At 56.1% G+C, this 19,119-nt stretch overlaps 1 protein-coding gene and 2 non-coding genes across 6 annotated transcripts in view; 1 reads left to right on the top strand and 2 right to left on the bottom strand.

The window, feature by feature from the left end:
• Nucleotides 1-19,119, bottom strand: part of LTBP2 (latent transforming growth factor beta binding protein 2) — a 104,798-nt gene that overhangs the window by 7,688 nt on the left and 77,991 nt on the right. For all 4 annotated transcript variants that reach the window (XM_061156636.1, XM_061156637.1, XM_061156638.1 and 1 more), the window contains 13 exons: nucleotides 18,947-19,060; nucleotides 16,420-16,548; nucleotides 15,551-15,679; nucleotides 10,608-10,727; nucleotides 5,579-5,698; nucleotides 4,355-4,477; nucleotides 4,009-4,134; nucleotides 3,463-3,588; nucleotides 2,262-2,384; nucleotides 2,007-2,132; nucleotides 1,522-1,644; nucleotides 768-899; nucleotides 381-506 (listed from right to left, as the gene is read on the bottom strand). In XM_061156636.1, the coding sequence (XP_061012619.1) occupies nucleotides 381-506; nucleotides 768-899; nucleotides 1,522-1,644; nucleotides 2,007-2,132; nucleotides 2,262-2,384; nucleotides 3,463-3,588; nucleotides 4,009-4,134; nucleotides 4,355-4,477; nucleotides 5,579-5,698; nucleotides 10,608-10,727; nucleotides 15,551-15,679; nucleotides 16,420-16,548; nucleotides 18,947-19,060 (1,617 nt within the window). The remainder of the gene's footprint in view (nucleotides 1-380; nucleotides 507-767; nucleotides 900-1,521; nucleotides 1,645-2,006; nucleotides 2,133-2,261; nucleotides 2,385-3,462; nucleotides 3,589-4,008; nucleotides 4,135-4,354; nucleotides 4,478-5,578; nucleotides 5,699-10,607; nucleotides 10,728-15,550; nucleotides 15,680-16,419; nucleotides 16,549-18,946; nucleotides 19,061-19,119) is intronic.
• TRNAC-GCA (transfer RNA cysteine (anticodon GCA)) lies at nucleotides 11,250-11,321 on the bottom strand. The gene has a single exon. It is a non-coding gene; the product is annotated as a tRNA-Cys (tRNA).
• On the top strand, nucleotides 11,359-11,431 carry TRNAE-UUC (transfer RNA glutamic acid (anticodon UUC)). The gene has a single exon. It is a non-coding gene; the product is annotated as a tRNA-Glu (tRNA).

The raw sequence follows: 19,119 nt of genomic DNA, 5'->3' as shown, positions 1-19,119 counted from the left end.
TGGGAAGCCCAAGGTGCCCCTGTAGTTCAGTTCAGTTCAGTTCAGTTGCTCAGTCGTGTCCGACTCCTTGCGACCCCATGGACTGCAGCACGCCAGGCCTCCCTGTCCATCACCAACTCCCGGAGTTTTACTTAAAACTCATATCCATTGAGTCGGTGATGCCATCCAACCATCTCATCCTCTGTCGGAGGAGCTGAAATCCCCCTTCCTTGTCACTCTATGTTGGGGGCCCCGTATGGAGCCACGTGACCCTGAACATTTCAGGAGGAGGGCCCTAGGGCCCTTCTATGCAGGGCAGCCAAGATCTGTGGAGACGGAGTCAAGGGCCCAAGAGCCTTCCCTTCCCTGGTTCAGAGCTGGCTAGCCCACAGGCTTCTCACCAACGCAGTCCCAGCCGGAGGGCGAGGTCTCGAAGCCCTGGTCACAGAGGCAGCGGAAGGAGCCGTCCGTGTTGTCGCAGAAGCCGTGGCTCCCACACACTGTGTCGTTGGCACACTCGTCTATGTCTGCGGGACAGGGCGGGCTGCAGTGTAGGGCATGCTCTCTATTCGCTGGGAATGCTTATTTATCTGGCTTATTAACACCAAGATCTCTGAAAACTAACTCCTGAACACAGAGTGAGAAAACTAAACAGTCCTCTTCAATTTTTGTGTAAGCGCTGCTGTATGGAAAACACACAAACAGCTGCAAAAATAGTTTCTAGCCAGATACGTGAAAAGTAGATGTGGTCCTGGGCCTCCCCGCCCGCACGCCCCCTCCCCACTCACCAATGCAGTCTCCCGTCGGGGCCATGTGGAAGCCAGGCTGGCAGCCCAGGACACAGCGGAAGGAGCCAGGGCTGTTCTCACACCTCCAGGCCCCGCACATCGGTTCCCCGAGGTCCTCGCACTCGTCAATGTCTGTCCCCAGGGCCAGGAGAGGGGACAGAAGTGACCAGGTCACTACCCCGACCCCATCTCTCTGGCATTACAAGGTCATGCCCCTCAACTTCTGAGGTTCTTGATTGGTTCCAAACCACTATGCTCATTTCAACCCCAAAACGTCAAGTTCAGGACACTTTCCCCTGACCCGCAGGCCTGATTGTCCAGGAGGAGAGCTCTCGGCCTCTGTGACACTCCTTTCCCCCACACCCTTCTCTCCACAGCAGAGCACTGTCTACTTCTCGCTATATAAAACCTTTCCCAAAGTGTATTATGGAGAGCTGTCTTCATATGCCTCCCTTGCTTAGTTTCAAGATTATCCATAACTGTCTATTTGTCCCAACAAAAGACATTGAACCCAGGTGGTGTAAATGTCTATTGCATCCATTTGGTTTTTAAAAAACTAGATTCTGTGCTCTGCTATAGCACAAGGACATCCTGGGGGCAATCCCTGAGTCAGAAGAGGCTGAATAAAGACATTATCCATTGGATGATTTATCTATGGAAGGTGCTCGAAGCTGGGGTTCCTGGCCCCAGGGAGCTGAGGAGCTGGCAGGGTGGAGGTGCCTGTCTGTCTGTCGATGTGGGGCAGAGCCCTTACCCACACACTCCCCGCTCTCCGGGGAGGGCTGGAAGCCAGTCTCACACACACAGTTGAAGGAGCCGTCGGTGTTAACACACTGGCCCCCGAGACACCGGTCCGTGACTGCACACTCGTCCACATCTAGAACAGAGACGTTTGTCAGCAGGACCAGCCAAGGGCCCCCAGGGCCTTGTGCGGTTTCGCCCAGAGGACGGCCAGGGAGTGGCCCGAAGTGGGAAAGGCCTGGAAGATCTGAGCGAGAGTCCAGAGCTGGAAGCCAGAGGCGCGGGTGGGCGTGGAGCCCCGGAGCCGGGCAGGGCAGAGGGCGAAGGCACCTGCCTTAGGCATCGTGGAGAAGCCGTGGAGGAGGGCTCCGAGACCCTCCCTGACGCCTGGCTCCCAACCTCATCACTCAGGCTCCCATCTTCCCATCCCAGGTGGACCGCGAGCGTTTCATCAGTACGCAGGATGACCTCTAACGCCCCCTGCCGCCGGCTTCTCACCTTGGCAGCTGGTGCCCCCGTCTGCGCTGACGAAGCCGTCCGCACAGAGACAGAAGAAGGACCCGTGGCTGTTGAGGCACTCGCCGCGCGGTGCGCAGTACTCCTCGCCCACACACTCGTCCACATCTGCGGGCAGATGAGCAGGTGGTGTCTCCCGGTGTCTCCCCCGGGGCGGGGATGTTCCCGGGGAGTGCGCGATGTAGGGAAACCCTCCGCCCCACCCCGTTCCCGGCCGGGGAGACCTGAGCCACTCACCCTCACACACCGTGCCGTTCGCCAGCTGGAAGCCCGGGGGACAGAGGCACTGGTAGGAGCCAGCCGTGTTCTTGCACTCGCCTCCCAGGCAGCTGCTCTGGGGGTCTTCACACTCGTCCACATCTGCAGGGCCACACCAGGAGATGGTAGTGTGGAGGGGTGGGGTGGGGAGGCGGAACTGATGGGAAGAGCTTCCAAGGGCAGGGATCAACAGGGAGGTCTCCAGAGGGCCTGGAGGTCTGCCCCAGGAGACTGGACCCATAGGAGCGCCATCCTCTTGTAAACTGGCAGGGCTGGGAGAAGCTGGCCAGGGAGCCTTTGGGGAGCAGGATGGCTGCAGCTTCTTCCATCCTGCCCCAGCCTAGTCCAGCAGGCTCCTCTGGCCTCCCGATGCCCACACTGTGCCCGCCCCGGGGACACCTGGTCTCTCCCAGCAGCAACCCTGGCCTAGGGTGGCCAAACCCTACTGCCCTCATCATGGCTGAGATTTTACAGAAACAACAGGAAAACAACTGAGAAGTAAGCCAAGGAAGTGGATACAGAGAACCTGAGGAGGTAACAGAAAGTGGATCATTTAAATTGGCCTACAGATTGCCCTGGGACTTCCTTGGTGGTTCAGATTCTTTTCCCTGGTAAAGAATCTGCTTGCCAATGCAGGAGACCTGGGTTTCACCCCTGGGAGGGAAGATCCGCTGGAGAAGGAAATGGCAACCCACTCCAGTATTCTTGCCTGGAGAATCCCATGGACAGAGGAGCCTGGAGGACTATAGTCCATACAGTCCATGGGGTTACAAAGAGTCGGACACGACTGAGCAACTGACACTTTCACTTTCTTTCACAGATGGCCCGGTACTGGCCAGGGTCTTTCGAATAATGTCGCAGCACCCACCTTTACAAGGAACCCTTGAGGAGCTTGTTAGATAACAGATCCCAAGGCCTCCCCAGCAGACAGATTTAGCCGGTCTGACAAGGCCTGGAAGTTGCATGTCTATCAAACAAACTCCCCGTGATTCAGACAAGCACTGAAGCTCTGGTCGAATGGCTCACTGGACCCCTAGACCCAGATCTGCAGTTGCCTTTCTGACTCCTGTTTAGGGTGGGAGGCCAAGAATAGGCATCCCCAGCTAGCCTACCCTCCGAGGCGAGCTCGCTTCTCTGAGGGTGAAGGGTTAGTCTCCTGCTCCCCGCGGGGGCCTCTCACCTTCACAGCTGTGGCCCAGGGCGCTGGGCTGGTAGCCCGCCTCACAGTCCCTGCAGGAGAAGGAGCCGGCAGTGTTGGTGCAGACTCCGGACGGGCAGACTCCCGGAAAGGCGCACTCGTCTAGGTCTGGGGTAGACAGCCAGCCAGTCAGTCACGCGGGGGGCCCGGGGATGCCTCCTTCCACCTGGCTAGGCCAGAACCACCCTGTGCCTCTGGCTCCCTCTCTGAGCTTGTTGGACTCTGCGGGCCCCCAAGGAAGGGAAGCCCCTGGCTCTGGGCCTCCTACAGGGCACCCCCGCACCCTCTCCCCAGGGATGCTTCTGGGGTGGCTCGGCCATCAGCTTCCTTCCCCTTTGTCGCTGTGACTCCCTTCTCCTTCTGTTTTCATGGAGAAAACAGAAGCTCAAGTCCATTCACAGGGTCCTCTCGCCTAGCCTGGAGACCCCCAGCATCAACCCCAAACCAGGCGACAAACGGAGGGTTCTTTGGGAGGTCGAAGGGCCTGTGCTGTCAGTCCCCCTTGGCCGACCCCCTCCCCAGGGTTACCTTCGCAGGCGGTGCCATCCTCATTCACCCAGTACCCACTCTCGCAGGCCGAGCAGGTAAAGGAGCCCTCCGTGTTGAGACAGAGGCCCGTGGGGCACGAGGCCCGGATGGCACACTCGTCGACATCTGAAACAGGCCATTGAGCTCTGTGTGGGGCTCTCTGCAGGACAGACATGCCGGGCTAGCCGGAGGTTGGCAGGGCGGGGCGGGGTGGGGTTGGGGGGCTGTCGGGGAAAGACAGTGTGCAGCAGTGCTGTGTTGGGTCAGCTCAGGGATGTGGGCCAGAGGGAAGGAGCTGCAGGCGGACGTGCCGTGGATGGACAAAGGGGGCTTCGGATCCTTGTACCTTGGCAGCCCTTCTCATCTGGGGTGACTTCGTAGCCCTGCTCACAGGAGCATCTAAACGAGCCCTCCAGGTTGATGCATGTTCCGTGGGCGCAGACCCCAGGGGTCAGACACTCATTCACATCTGTGGGAGAGAAGTCCAAGTTGACGTCCTGTCCCCCACGCAGCCTCCAGCATCAGGCCAAAAGCGTCTCTGTTACAGGGCCAGGGAACCAGCATTCCAAGGGGCCCTAGCGCCCTAAGAAGAACCAGAGGTCATTCCTGCTCCTGGACCCATCTACCTCGGCCGGGTGCCCTTCCCCCGCAGAACTAATTCCCATCCCTGAGCTGACTTCAGCTCCATCCAGTGACACATGGCACCCTGCAAGTTCCTACAAAAGGGGGTCCAGGTCCCCACCTAGCCCTGGGACTGGTTTGGCCCATCTGAGGACACTTGGGGGCAAGTGTCTAAAGACTCCTGCCTCACCTTAGAGTGAGTCTGAACCTCTCTGGTCTCCTCCCTGCCAACCAAACGGGTATGTTTAAGCCCCATGTTCTCAGCCCACCCACCAGCTCCAGCAGGCAAGTGGGTAACACAGAGAGAGGCCAAGTTCTGCCTGGGCGGTTGAGCGGCAGTCTCAAGGGCCTGGGAAACGCCTGCCCTCTCCAGAGCCTCAAAGCCCCTATTCACAACTCAGTCCCTCCTGGCATCCCGAGCCCTGGGCCCTTCTTCCTGCGGGGGCTGAGGGAAAGCACATTCCTCCTATGGCTGACATGCACCCCCACCCCCCGACCTCTGGAGAACAGCACCGCCGTTTTCTTAGGCATTGCTGTTAGAGGTTGCTCTTGAGGTCCAGGAGGGCAGAAGACCCCTCCTCCCGGAGAACCACACCACTGGCATCAGCCTCTTCCAAAAGACGCGTGGCACTCTCAGCCTACCTAGCAGAACCCAGCCACAGAAGCCTCTGGAACCTTGGGCTGTATGTAGCTCCTGGACGGATATGGCCAAGGAGCCTAAGGGGCGCCCCACCCTGGCTGATTCAGAGGGCAGAGCACCAGTAACTGAAGCACACCCACCTCATCCCCAACATCATCTGGAAACCCAGCTGGGTCACGAAGGACAATAGCCTCCAAGCCATTTCCCTCTGCCCACGCCCCACCCCCCGCCCCCCGCCACCATGTGTGGGCTCAACTCAGGGTCCCCAGGCCAAACAGCCCCCTCTGTGCCTTGGCAGGCAGCCCTCACCTACACAGCTCCCGCCCTGGCCCCTGTAGCCCTCCTCGCAGGGCAGGCAAGTGTAGGAGCCGGGGGAGTTGACGCATCTCCCATCAGGGCAGGTGGCAGGGTGACGGCATTCGTTGATATCTGAAAAAATAACAGCCCCTGCCTTGGTCATCGCTGGGAACCACGGCCCATGGGTGGGCTGTGAAGGAGCACATCCTTGACTCTGCCCTCGGAAACTAGGAAAATGTGAGTGTTCCCAGCCCCACCTCCCACCCACCATCCTGGACAAAAGAGAGATGGAAGACCTTGAGGAAGGGAGAAGCCCTGCTGCAGGAGGCCATGCTCTCGCTAGCTTGGGGAGGGTGAGAGGGCTCGACGTCATGAGCTGGACTCTTGGGAAGGGCCTTCATCTCTCCCTTGTTCGTTTACAAGGGGTGACGATGATGGGATAGGACGTGCTTGGCACAGAAGCCCCAGAGACCCCAGAATAGATCCTAGCTGGGCAATGAAGGCAAAAACGGGCTTCCCGGCACCCGGAAATGAGGACTGAGGATGACTCCCCCAGTCTTTGATGTGGTCAAGACCAGCCCTGAGGCTGATGCAGAGCGAGGCTGAGGCTGACGCAGAGGCTAGAAAGGCTGTTGGAGAGGGGAATTTTCTTCCAGCTGAGAACCACGCCCGCTCTGCTGAGATTCAGGAAAGCCAGCCCGAAAGGACCAGTCTGAACACCGATCAGACAAGAGGGGGAGGGGTGAGCCATGGAGGGAGAGAAGCCAGTCCTGGGAGATGAGAACAAGGGGGTGGAGGGCAAGCTTGCTCCCAGGAACGGCACATAGGGCTCTGCCCAATGCAAAGCTGGCATGCTGGGGAGTCCAGCCTCCAAGGCACCCCAGCGACCTGGGCTGAGTTGGGGAGGTCAGAACCCGGGGACTGAACTCTGGGTCAGGACAGCAGGAAGACGTTTGGCTCTTCCGGCCCAGTGTGCAGACTCCCAGTCACTCTTCACTACAGACAGATTGGCTGAGCTCCGGAGGAAACAGGAGGGTTCACCCTCCCTGTGTGGGTAATTGTCACCTTCCCACAGGAAGTCCACCTCCTCATGGAGATTCAGAGGCCCTACTGACCAGGAGGAAGACCTGCTCAGCACCCAGGGAGAAGAGAAAGGCAGGAGGCAGGGCCAAGGGTCAGAACACAGGCTTCCTGAAAAAGGACTCAAGGCAGCAGCTGTCATGATAAAACAGGACATGGGCCTGGAAGTGGAGGGTGAAAATGAATCTCCTCTGAGGTTGTTTGGTCTGCAGAAGACTGGGTACATCAGAGCCCTCTGTTCCAGGGAACCGGTCACCTCTCACGGCCAAAGCTTCACCCTGCGGGTCCACATGAGGAAGACATACACACAGCAGAGGGTGTTTAAGGGGTGTGTGTACTAGGAGATACCCAGAACTCCTGCGCAATCTCAGGGACACTGAGATAAGGCTCATCTCAGGAAAGAGGGCAGCCAAGAACCCCTTGTTGGGCTGTGGTGATACCAGGCTAAACTATTCTAGAAACTTCTGTAAAAACAGAACTGGAGAGAATAAGATGGAGGTGGAAGGTAGGGCCACCACCTTTGACCAGCACCCTGGCCTACCGGTCCTGGCTAAGATACCAGAAGCAAGATGGGCAAAGCCATTGGGAATGAGCCAAAAGTCTGCTTCAGGGATGCGAGACTCGGGGACGAAGAGAAAGAGAAGGGGGCAAGGATCCTCCTCTAAGACCACACCGAGGAAAACCGGAGTCTTTGGACCTCTCCTGCAGGGTCAGGCAACATCAGAAGGAGATTAGACTTAGCGGGAACAAAAGGATCTGAGCTCTGCCCTGCCCCAAATGTTCTGGGCACACCTGCAAAGGTGGTGCCGGAAGTGCATCATGTTGGGCGTTAGGAGACCTGTGGGACAAATGCTGCTTCCCTGAGAATTCCAGCTCTCACTTTTTGGGTCGTGGTGGGCTTATGCCTCCTGGTCCCTTGCGGTTGGGTGGGGCAGGAGGACTACTGCTGGCCAGTAGCTTGGAGTGGATATCACGTGTGTAATCTATGGGCCCAAACACTTATTTGTGTGCAGCCTTGCAGAGTGCTTTCTTCCACGGACAATGGCCACGTTCAAGATGCTATTCCTTTAGCCTGGTTCAAGGGTGAGAAGACATGGGGCAGGACCCCTAGCAGACCCATGATGGATATGCGGCTTTGGTCAGATATCAAGTCTGCTATGTCCTACATGACACTAAGATTGAGGCTGCTTGTTACTGCAGCATAACCCGGCCTATCCTGGCACACTACCGCTGGCTTCCTTCCCCAGACCAGAGCCCCAGCCAGTGATGTTCATGCCTGGGAGGTGGGGGCGGGGGTGGGGGACAGAGGGTCAAAGCAGCCCCCAGTCTCTACCTGAACCAGGGCGGGCCTCTTCTAAATGGGGGCTGATGTATCAGAGCCACTAGCCAAGCCATGGATGAAATGGACTCCCTGTTAAAAGCACAGGCTCTGAAGTCACCAGATATCCTGAGGCTGTCCCACCAACTTTTTGGCGCCTGGATGAGAGCCAGATGTTTTTTGCCTCGTCTAGGGTTTAAATTTTAACCTAAGATTATGGTATGTTTTGGTAAAGGTTTTACCCTAGTCGTCGGGGGGCAGGCGCTGTCTGTCTTTTTTATGGCTGTATTCTTGGCCCATGGCTGGGACACAGCTGGCGCTCAAGAAGCATTTGCTGACCAAAGAATGAGACCATGTGATTCACTAAAGCTTCACATCCTCTTGGTATGAGGCTGCTGGAAAGACCCCAGAAGACCCCGGGAAACAGTCACCCCAGGGACCAGCTTGCCAGCCTGCTGTCTGTACACCGGGCAGATGGTGGAGCTTCTCTAAGCAGCACTGCAGTCTCTGCTGGAGGAGATGGAAGGGTACTGTGAGAGCCCAAGGTGGGGAGGGTGCTCCCGCAGGGGCTGGACCCATGGGCGACCTTGGCGGTAGGTGGAGGACAGCGGAGCCCTGGCAGTCTGCAGGGGAACTTGCCCCTCTCCGTGGGAACCCAGAATCCCGGGACGACGGAAATGCCATGGAGACTTTGGACGGGCTGCTGTCCAGACCACTCGGGCCCTTCACCAGAGACTGGGAGTTTAAGTGGAGAGAGAGTGGTTTCTTAGTTGGAGGAAGAAGAAAGAGGGAGGGGGAAATTGACTGGGCTCCCAGGGTGATGGGCCGGGGCTGTGGTTACGGGTGGAAACCTGGAGGAGCGTGCAGGCTACATCAGTCTTTCTTTCAACAGACTCAGAGTGTCTGCCATGGGCCAGGAACTCAGCCTGACCTCCCAGCCAAGGTGTGTGTTTCTGGGACCTTTCCTCCAGAAAGGAAGGGGGCGATCCAGAGGCATAGGCTCAGACATTCGGGGGAGACAAGACATGAGAGAAAACGGGCTCCCCTACTTGCTGCAGGGCTGCCTGCACACTTTGCATGGTTATTCAGCAGGTTAACCAGAGCCCCTGAGATGGGCATTATGGTTTCCATTTTCAGACACTGAGACAATAAGCCAAACCCAGATCTGTCTCCACCAGAGCCTGTGCCCTCAATGTGGACTGGTTAGTATAAATTTGAGATTTTAGATGTCCTTGGATTTTCCTAGTTCATTTCCTTTGGTTTTACTTTTTAATCAGGTCTCATGCCAAATGAATAATGCTGGATGCTTAAATGAGGCAATCTATTGAGTCCCTAGTCCAGCACCTGGCACATATAGCAGGCACCCATCAAATGCCAACTCCCTTCACTCTCCCTTCTCCTGGAAAATGCCAGACTGTCTGTGGTTCAGCAAGCTCATGAAGACAGGGGGTGGGTTCTGGCTTTGATCATAGTGGGCCTGACTTTAAAGCGGGTGGCATTGAGAGGGGAAGGTGAGATGCTGGGGATTCAGACAGGGATGTGTCTGTCCTACACCCCCTAGCAACCTCTCCCTTTTGTCAAGACCTGCTGGGACTCTGGACTCTGCTTCTGTAGTAGTGGCATTGGCAGTTTGTGAGGACATCAGTGGGCAATGTCACAGCCAACTTGTGACACTGGGAAAGGGAGCTGGGATGAGGGCTTATTCATTTATTTTTTTCAACTAGTATGTATTGGTCCAATGCATGAACATTTGTCAGGTGTCCACATACGGTCATCTAAGGATACAGTCCAGCTTACAGCCTAACAAGCTTTAGCCAGTAGATCAAGCCTGATGCCTGAGGCCCCTCCCAGATGTCAACCTTCCCTCTATCATGCGACTCAAGTGGTGGGCAGAGGTGCACAGAGGGGAGACCCTGGGATCTCATCTACATAAAGTTACTCTGTTCCCATGCTGTCAGGGCAGACAGGATGCCAAAATCCCACTAAGGGGACAGAGAGGCTCCTGGAATCCCTAGACAGGTCTCTCTGTGCACAGGAGTGGGCTCAGCATCAAGGAGAACAGTCAGGGGTAAGCTGGAAGGGGAGCTGGTGGTGGGCAGTGCATGGGGAAGGACCAGGAGATGACGGGGAGGAAACAGGAGATGATGGGGAGGGACAGGAGATGGTTGAGAGGGACAGGAGATGATGGGAAGGGACCAAGAGATGATGGTGAGGGATAGGAAATTGTGGAAAGGGACCAGGAGATGGTGGGGAGGGACCAGGAGATGATGGGGAGGGATAGGAGATGGTGGAAAGAGACCAGAAGATGGTGGGGAGGAGCCAGGAGATGATGGAGAGGGGCCGGGAGATAATGGGGAGGACTTAGAAGATGATGGAGAGGGACCGGGAGATGGTGGAAAGGGACCAAGAGATGGTGGGGAGGGACCAGGAGATGATGGGGAGGGATAGGAGATGGTGGAAAGAGACCAGAAGATGGTGGGGAGGAGCCAGGAGATGATGGAGAGGGGCCGGGAGATAATGGGGAGGACTTAGAAGATGATGGAGAGGGACCGGGAGATGGTGGAAAGGGACCAAGAGATGGTGGGGAGGGACAGGAGATGGTGGGGAGGGACAGGAGATGGAGGAGGGCAACCCATTCCTTACCTTGGCAATGTCCTTTCCTGACCATGATGTAGCCCTGGTCACACTCACAGTGGTAGGAACCCTCCGTGTTGGTGCACCGACCCCGGCTGCACACCCCTGGCTGCTCACACTCGTCTATGTCTGTGAACACACAGAAGAGTCCTGAGTTGGGGCCAGCCCTGCAGGGGGTCCTGGGGCATCCCCTCAGAGGCCAAGATCAGGGATGTCCATGCTGAGGCCCAGACAGGGAAGACATCCTTGCCACAGCCATGAACGGCAGGGGCTCTGAGGCCAAGTCAGATTGACCTAGCTCAAGCCTCTGCAAACTCGTGAGTTCCCTTCTCCCAGGGAAGGTGGCTACTTTGGGGGCCCTTGGAGACCCTCACAGCTGTCTCCTCACTCCAATGCAAGGGCTTGTCTTGAGGTCAGGTGGCAGTGCATATGGCACTATCTGAGGAGACCACCAAAGTCCCCTGACCCCAATACCTTCCCCACAGCTCTGCTCCTAGAGTTCTTAGGGGCCTACTTAAAGGTTAGTGAAGTCGCTCAGTCGTGTCTGACTCTTTGCGACCTCATGGACTATAGCCTACCAGGTTCCTCTGTCCATGGGATTTTCCAGGCAAGAGTACTGGAGTGGGTTGCCATATCCTTCTCCAGGGGATCTTCCCAACCCGGGGATTGAACCCAGGTCTCCTGCATTGCAGGCAGACGCTTTACCGTCTGAGCCACCAGGGAAGCCCAAGGTTAGGGATTAAAGGTTAGGGATTGGGATTCCCTGGTGGTCCAGTGGTTAGGACTTGGTGCTTTCACTGCCAGGGGCCCAAGTTCAATCCCTGGTTGGGGAACTAAGATCCTGCAAGCTGTATGGAGCAGCCAAAAGAAAAAAAGTTTAGGAATTAAGCAGCCAGTGAGAGACAGTATTTTAGGCAGCTGTGGATCTGTTCCCGTGGTTTCTTCTATTGTCCCAAAGCATAATGGGGCCCCATAATGGTTTGAAAGCCCAAGCCTGGTCGTGCCTTCTCTGTTAAGGCCCTACCAGGATTCCCTGCTGCTCAGACTGCCTCACAAGGCCTCATCCCAGCCTTGCTGTGTTTGCCAATCCCCGCTGGTCTAGCCTCCAAGCCTTCATTCGCACAAATGCCTCTGCTTGGTTTGATGGCCAGCAGAGCCCTGCTCCCATTTCAAGGATGGGTTCAATTTATCAACTCTAGATGGCTTTGGCCACCCTCCATTCCCTGCCCACCGCAGTTAAATTAATAGAGGACTCGCCTTTTCCCCCCACCCCCAACTCCCAGCAACGGTTCAACACTGAAGCTCTGTGCAGATGAGATGAGGTCATCCAGGTGAAGGGCTTAGCACAGTGCCTGCCTGACACGAGGTAAGCACTGAATTATTATTATTGTGCTCAGTCGCCAAGTCACGTCCAACTCCCTGTGACCCTGTGGACTGTAGCCCGTCCATGGGCTCCTCTGTTCATGGGATTCTCCAGGCAAAAATACTGGAATGGGTTGCCATTTCCTTCTCCAATTATTATTATTATTATTCTAGCACTAAACCTGCTCCATAAAACCCAAGCACCTCTGCCCGGCATGTGAGATCTCTCATGACCTGGCCCCTGCCTGATTCTCTCACCATGGTTCCTGCCTCCCACACGCCTCCTAGCCTCAGCAGCCACATGGAACCTGCTTCTGAGCTTCTGCCTGCTCTGCCTCCTTGCCTGGAGAGGCTTCACACCCATCAGTTTGGCTGTCTCCTTTCCATCTCTCAGTTAGGCTGCCCTCGCTCCTCCAACCCACATGGCCCTTCCCAGGGTTCCCTTAGGGATCTGTAGGGGTGAGTAACTGCTTCCCCCAACCCCCACGAATTCTGAGAATGTGCCTTATTATTCCCAGGCCCTTAGTGCCTAGCCCAGAATCCCCAAAGTACCTATTGCATGAGTGGAGTAATAAGCATTTGTTTTCAGACAGTGTTTTCATTTGAGCAATTCCTCATAACACTTCAGTGCAGAGTGGTAAAATGTGCACTCCGAGGCCCACGTCCAGAGATTCTGACCCAGTAGTACTGGGGTGGGCCTAGGAACCTGCATTTTAATAGCTCTCCAGGCAATTCTGAAATAACCGGTCCTCACTTTGGGAAGCTCTAATCCCAGTGGAAGAGGAGAGGAAACTTGCTAAAGGACTCAGGGACTGCTGGGGCCAGGATGACTGCTGGATGAATAAGGCTTGGAAAACTGACGTGTTCTATGGAGAAAAATGGAAATGGAAAAGACTCAGTCTTAACACCCATACAAGGATGGACTCCAGATGGATTAAAACATGTTGTGAGGGACTTCCCTGGTAATCCAGTGGCTAAGACTTCATGCTCCCAACGTGAGAGGCCAGGGTTGGGTCCCTGATCAGGGAACTAGATCCCACATGCAACAACTAAGACCCAGCACAACCAAATAAATAAAATACATAACTAAATTAGATAAATAAATAAAAAGAACACGTCATGAAAGGCAAAACTGTAACTGTAATAAGGGAAGGTGTAGACTATATTTGTGACTTACAGTGGGGAAGGAATTTTTACATAAATCCCTCAAAGCATAAAAATAAAGCAAAAAGGTGAATTTCTATGCACCAGAACTATGAATTTCTGTTCAAAGAAGGATTCATGGATAAGGTCAATGGGCAGAGGACAAGACGTAAAAATTATCATATCTAAACCCAGGCAAGTATCTGGAACATATAAGGAACTCCTAAATAGCCACAAGGAAAAACAGGAGTGACCACTGAACTGAGCAAAAGATGAGGACAAGCAACTTTTAGGTAAGGAAACCCAACGGCTAACACATGAAGAGATGCTCATATTTACTAGTAAAGCAAGTGTTATTTTAAATATTTAATTAAAACTATTATTTAATAATAATTATTGCTCAGTCATGTCTGACTCTTTATTACCCTATGGACTGTAGCCCACCAGGCTCCTCTGCTCATGGGATGCTCCTCTGCTCATGGGATACTCCAGGCAAGAATACTGGAGTGGGTTGCCATTTCCTCCTCCAGGGGATCTTCCTGTCCCAGGAATCAATCTGGGTATCCTGCATTGCAGGCTTGGGGAAGCTCAAATATTTAATAGTCAAATAATTTTTTCTAGAAATTGTAATGGTTTCTATTAATTATATAAGTTAATGAAATAATTTATAAATAAAAATATTTAAAATAAGGAGATACTCTTTTACGAGAGCAGCAACATTTAGAAAGTGGATCTTTTCAGATGAGGCCTCATCAGGTGGCAGCCAAGCCCTGTTGGACAAGCTCTGAGAGCTGACCTTGAGCCTCCAGCCTCCTCCTGCAGCTGTCAGGCTGGCAGAGACCTCCAGACACCCAGGCTGGCACGCGGCAGGACCGCTCGTCTGGGTCAGACCTGGTCACACCCTTCCCTGTAGCAGCCGCTGCCTGTGCCGGGCCAGCACCTTGGGCTGGGCCTGCAGGGAGCAGTGCCTCCGGCCCACAGCACTTGCCAAGGCTGCAAAGCCCACCAGAGAAGCCCCTTAGCCCCCAGGCCTCTGCCCTCGATAACGCCAGGCTGTTCTGAGCACTGCTGCCTGAGTCACCTCCCTGGGAGCCAGCTGACCGCACCGCCACCCTCTGCTTGCAGACCTCTGCTGGCGGCCACTGTCTGTGGGACGGCGACCAAGCACTTCAGCCTGGCGCTCAAGACACTTAGCAAACTGGCGTCGGTTCCCGCCACTTCCTCCACATACCGGGCGCTCCCGTCACTCTGGATTTATCGTTATTCCCAGAGTGTGCCAGGCTTGTTCACAGCTCTGCCCTCTGTAGAAGCGCTTCCCTTCCCCTGAAATACCCTCCGCTTCCTCTTTTCCTTCACCGTGTGTGTGTGTGCATGTGTGTGTGTGTGAGGGAGGGTGTTGGAAGCAAACCATGCTTTGGGGCCAGGACGATTTTGATTCTGCTTCCAGCTCAGCCACGGCTCTAGGTGTGAGGTCTCTGGGTGTTTCAATTCACCTCTCTGAGCCTCAGTTTGTTAAACTGTGAAATGGGGATAAGGGTTTCTACTGCATGGGGTTGGGTGGGATGATGAGCGTCACAAAATAAAGGGCTCACAGTGGCGCTGGCACATGAGAACAGCTCGTTAAACGGTAGCTGTTATTATTCTGGCCTCACTCGAACATCCCTGTGGGAAACCTTCAGACTTTCTTCCATACGGAACCAGTGCGTCCTCATTCCACAGTGCCAGAGTCCACACCTTCCTCAGTGCAGTTCCCCTAGAGCTCACACGGCTCCCGGGCCAGAATCAGAAACGCGAGTCTTGAGAACAGCAGGGCCATTCTCCAGGTGAAGGATTCCGACTGGGTTATGAGTCTTATGGCACTGCTTGGAAACCACTGCATCCCATTCTCTGTAAACTCGTTAGTAAAAATGTAAGCGGAGAGTTTCACACGCGGCATAAATGCTTCATATTAAAGGGCCTTTGTTGGAAAGGCCCCATGCAGAGCTTCCCAGGGAAGCTTAAAGCTTGCAGGCATCTCCCAGCAAAGGTGCCCCTGATCCCCAGGCTGCCTGGAGTCCCAGCTGGTGTCCTCACAGGTCACCCTCTGTACCCAACAGGAAAGAAGCTCCTTGTCACTCAGAATTTGGGGACCTGGCTGCTTGTCTTCATCTCCAGCCGTGTCCCGGGGTTTCCCCTCACACTCTTGGCTCCCATCACAGTTTCTTGGAGGGTTGGTGAATATTTTACTGCCTTTCAGATTCGTACCCCTCCATCTGGTCTCAGCGACCTCAGCCTCAGTGTAGGTTCTGCTTCCTCCCAGGTCCAGGTCTGAGCCCTGGTCTCGGTCCCCACATTCCACACACTGCAGCGCTGTGACTAGGTGCTTGCAAATGCCTGGATCCTCCTCCACCCAAACACTACCTGTGGGGTCCTGTACCCCTTCCAGGAGCAAGGGCGGCTCAGCTTACCTTGGCATTCCTGCGTGGCCCCCGAGGCGGCCAGCTTGTAGCCAGGGTAGCAGAAGCAGGAGTAGGAGCCCACGCGGTTGACACAGCGTCCCCTTCCCTTGCAGGGGTCCCTCAGACACTCATTGTCATCTGAGCAGGGGGAGATGGGGAGGGCAGTCAGGGAGGCCTTCCTTTGGGTGCCTGTGAGCCACTTGCCATGCTAAGGGCTGGATAGGGGATGGTGCTGTGGGGCAAGGAGGGGCTGAGTGAGCAGAGGAGGCTGGAGAGATGAAAAATCTCCGAGCCTGGGGACCTTGAAGTCTGTCCACTGGGCTCATTCAGGAACCAAGGGCCTGGGGCAGTGGCCCCGCACCCCCTTCTCTGCCCCATGTCCCCGTTCCCCAGGGCCCCGGGATCATTTCCTTTCCCCTTCAAGGCACGGCGGCTGTGTCTCCTTGTATAAAATACTGGGGCAGTGAGTCAGGCCCACACTGGATGATTTACGTGTTGTGCCTCCAAACCTCTCCCCGGGCATGGCCGTGGTGGAGACGGCAGGTCAGGCTTCGGTCTGCTATGCAGACAGTGAGATGGCCAGTTTGAGGGGTGGGTTGATCTCAGAGCTGAGGGCTCCAAGTAAAAGGTGTTTTTTTTTCTGGGCTTCAAGGCCCAGGGGTTCTTCCCACTCTCCTGAAGACTCCTCAGGTGGTATTTCCAGAGACCAGCCTTCCCCAAGGTCAAGGTTACCTTTGTCCACGGGAACTGTGGCTCCTCTGCCCATGAACCACACAGCACTGCTTGGACTTTCGGTTGCCTTGGCCTCTGGACTGGCCCCCAGCCCTGCCCCCACCCACCCCAGCCACCGAATGAGCCCCGGCTGCCCGCGTGGACACCTGTGCAGTAGGCCTGGCTGGGGTGTAGCCGGTAGCCAGGGCTGCAGATGCATCTGTATCCATCCGGGAGGTTCACGCAGGTGCCCGGGCCACAGATGTTGGTGGCCCCAGCAGCACATCTGTCAATGCCTGTGGGAGATAGCACAGCTGAGGCTGTGGCGGGGTGGGGCTGGGTGAGGGCAGTGGGCTGGGATGGGGGGAGGGTAGGCGCAGGGCACGCAAGCACAGGAGCCTCACCCCAGCCTTGGCTGGGCCCTCCCACATCCACGTATAGTGAGGCCTTGTATAAGACTCCACGCACGGCCCCTCTTCCCAGGGACCCGAGCCCTACCAGAATGGAGCATGCAGTGGTGCATCCTTCTGACCGAGACCCAGGGGTTCCAGTAACCTGTGTCCTACGTCCCAGCAAAGGCCTCCGCCCCTGAGGCCCCCAGGCTGACCTCATCCTGAATACAGGGTCAGTTCTCACCCAAGAGAGAGGGCTTCCCTCCCCTGGTACACCTTGCCCAGTTTCTCCCAGACAGGCAGACAGATCTGGTGAGCAGGGTCTTGGGAAAACTGCCAGGCAATGAGGGTAGACGTGGGCTGGGGCCCAGCTAAGCAGGGCCTTGAATACCACACTGAGTCAAGCTGGTAAGAAAGGGGGTCATGGGAGTCGGGGTACCATCAGAGCCATCTCAGGAAGACCACGCCTCTCACATACCACCTTGATTAGAAAAGCAGGAAGGTGGCAGATGGACTAGGGTGGGAGGGGAGGCACAGGGGCCCCTAGAAACCCACCGAAATGAATTAAACATGGACTTCCCTGGGTGGTGGTAATGGGGTAGAAAGCGGGAGACGGATACTGAATTCAGAAACAGTTTGGAGACTCACCAGGACTCAGGGCTGAGGCTGCATTGAGGGCAGAGATTATAGCTCTTTTGAACTTGTGTCCTTAACACTAGAAAAGTACCTGGCACTTAAAACACGCTGAATGAACAGATGACTGAATGAATGAGAGAGGCTTTCACTGTGAGTCTTAGCCCGAAGCCTACACACCCAGGCTCCCCGCCCTGCCCCACGGCACTGAGGAAACCCTCGGAGACCCCAGGGAATGGGCCGGGACGTGCCTGTGCTGGTGCATAATGGGGCTTCACAGTGTTTGCGAGACTGAACTGAACCGAATGCCCACACTGGCCTGTGTGTGGGGCTACCCTGCCCCTGGCCTGGCCCCGAGTTTGTGTCAGCCTGGGGGCTCAGGAGGACCTCCAACCAGGAGCTACGTGTCCTCCCCAAGAGGTAAGGCTGGGGATGGCAAGGGGGGAAAGGGACCAGGAGAAAGGTTCTGGGCTGTGTGCGGGGCGGGGAGTGGTGGTTGTGTCCCCACATAGCTGACGCTCCAGCTCCGCCCCTGAACCCAGCTTGTCTTGCCTGCTGGGTGGAGGGGGGCCTAGGACACTCCCTGGAGCAGTGCACTGAGCCAGAGAAGAGGGGTCCTGGGGAGGGCAGTGGAGACGCCCTGGTTCAGGCTTAGGAAGGCCAAACTCCCAGCCCAGTTCACTCTCTGGACTGTTTCCTCAACCTGCAGGGTCTCTCCCTTTGCTGAAGGAAATATCCCTCACCCCAAGGTGACCTCAGTCTATGAGGTTAGAAGCAGCAAGGCCCTGATGAGGGCACTCATGGGGGTACACACACGAGCACACACGTGGACACACACACACGTGAGCACACACACACGTGAGGACACACACGTGAGCAGACACACATGAGCACACACGTGAGCACACACGAGCACATACATGAACACACACATGAGCGCACACGAGCACATATGTGAGTGCACATAAATGAGCATGCACATGTGAGTGCACACATGACTGCACACGAGCACATACACACATGTGGTTGCATGCACATGAGCACATACACACGTGAACACACACAGACACACATGAGCACACACACGAGCACATATGTGCACGTGAGCACACACGTGAGCACACACGTGAGCAGGGAGCAGCTGTGCCAGCACTGGCCCTGCTTCTCTGGAACCAAGTACCCAGACAAGGAGGCTTTGAGGAGGGCGCATTCCAGAGCAAGGTGGGTATGCCAGGGCTCTCCCCCGCACCACACCCCCTCACCACTGCAGTGGCCAGAGCCGGGGATGCAGGCTCCCAGGCAGCCAAACAACCTTAGACATAGAACCACTTTCCCTCCTGAAAGTCGGCCCTCCTCGTGGGAAGGAGGCTGCCTGCCGCCAGGGCACTCAGCCAACTCGGGGTCAACAGCCTGGAAGAGTTGGGATCCTGGAGGCCCCATGGGCACCCCTTCCTGGAGAGGGTCCCCTGGGTTCTCCTGGAAGGCGAACTCTCCCTTCTCTTTCTCCTGCCTGGCTTGCCTGGTGCTCCAGACGGGACTCCTCTGGTCACTAGGGGCGCCCTGTGCCCTCTGTGGGATGCATCCGGGGTGCTGACCCCGGCAGGAGTCCACTGAGCCCTGTGCATCTGGGGGGAGAGCCAGGAGCACCTCGAGGGGCTGCTGCACATACCTGAGGGCACCGGGGTCACCAGCGCATCGGTGGGGGCAGTCACTTGTGCTTCTTCCGTGGCCTCTGGGATCCCCTGCTCAGGCATTGACGGCGTTGGTCCTCCCGGGGCAGCTCCTGTGGTGGGAGGAGGGGTGGGGGTGCAGGTGGGCCTTGGCCCCTGGACTGCCCACTTT

The sequence above is a fragment of the Dama dama genome, chromosome 12 (assembly GCF_033118175.1).
Source record: "Dama dama isolate Ldn47 chromosome 12, ASM3311817v1, whole genome shotgun sequence".
NCBI classification, from domain to species: domain Eukaryota; kingdom Metazoa; phylum Chordata; class Mammalia; order Artiodactyla; family Cervidae; genus Dama; species Dama dama.
The sequence above is the reverse complement of the archived record's forward strand: the minus strand, read 5'-3'. Positions and strand labels throughout refer to the sequence as shown.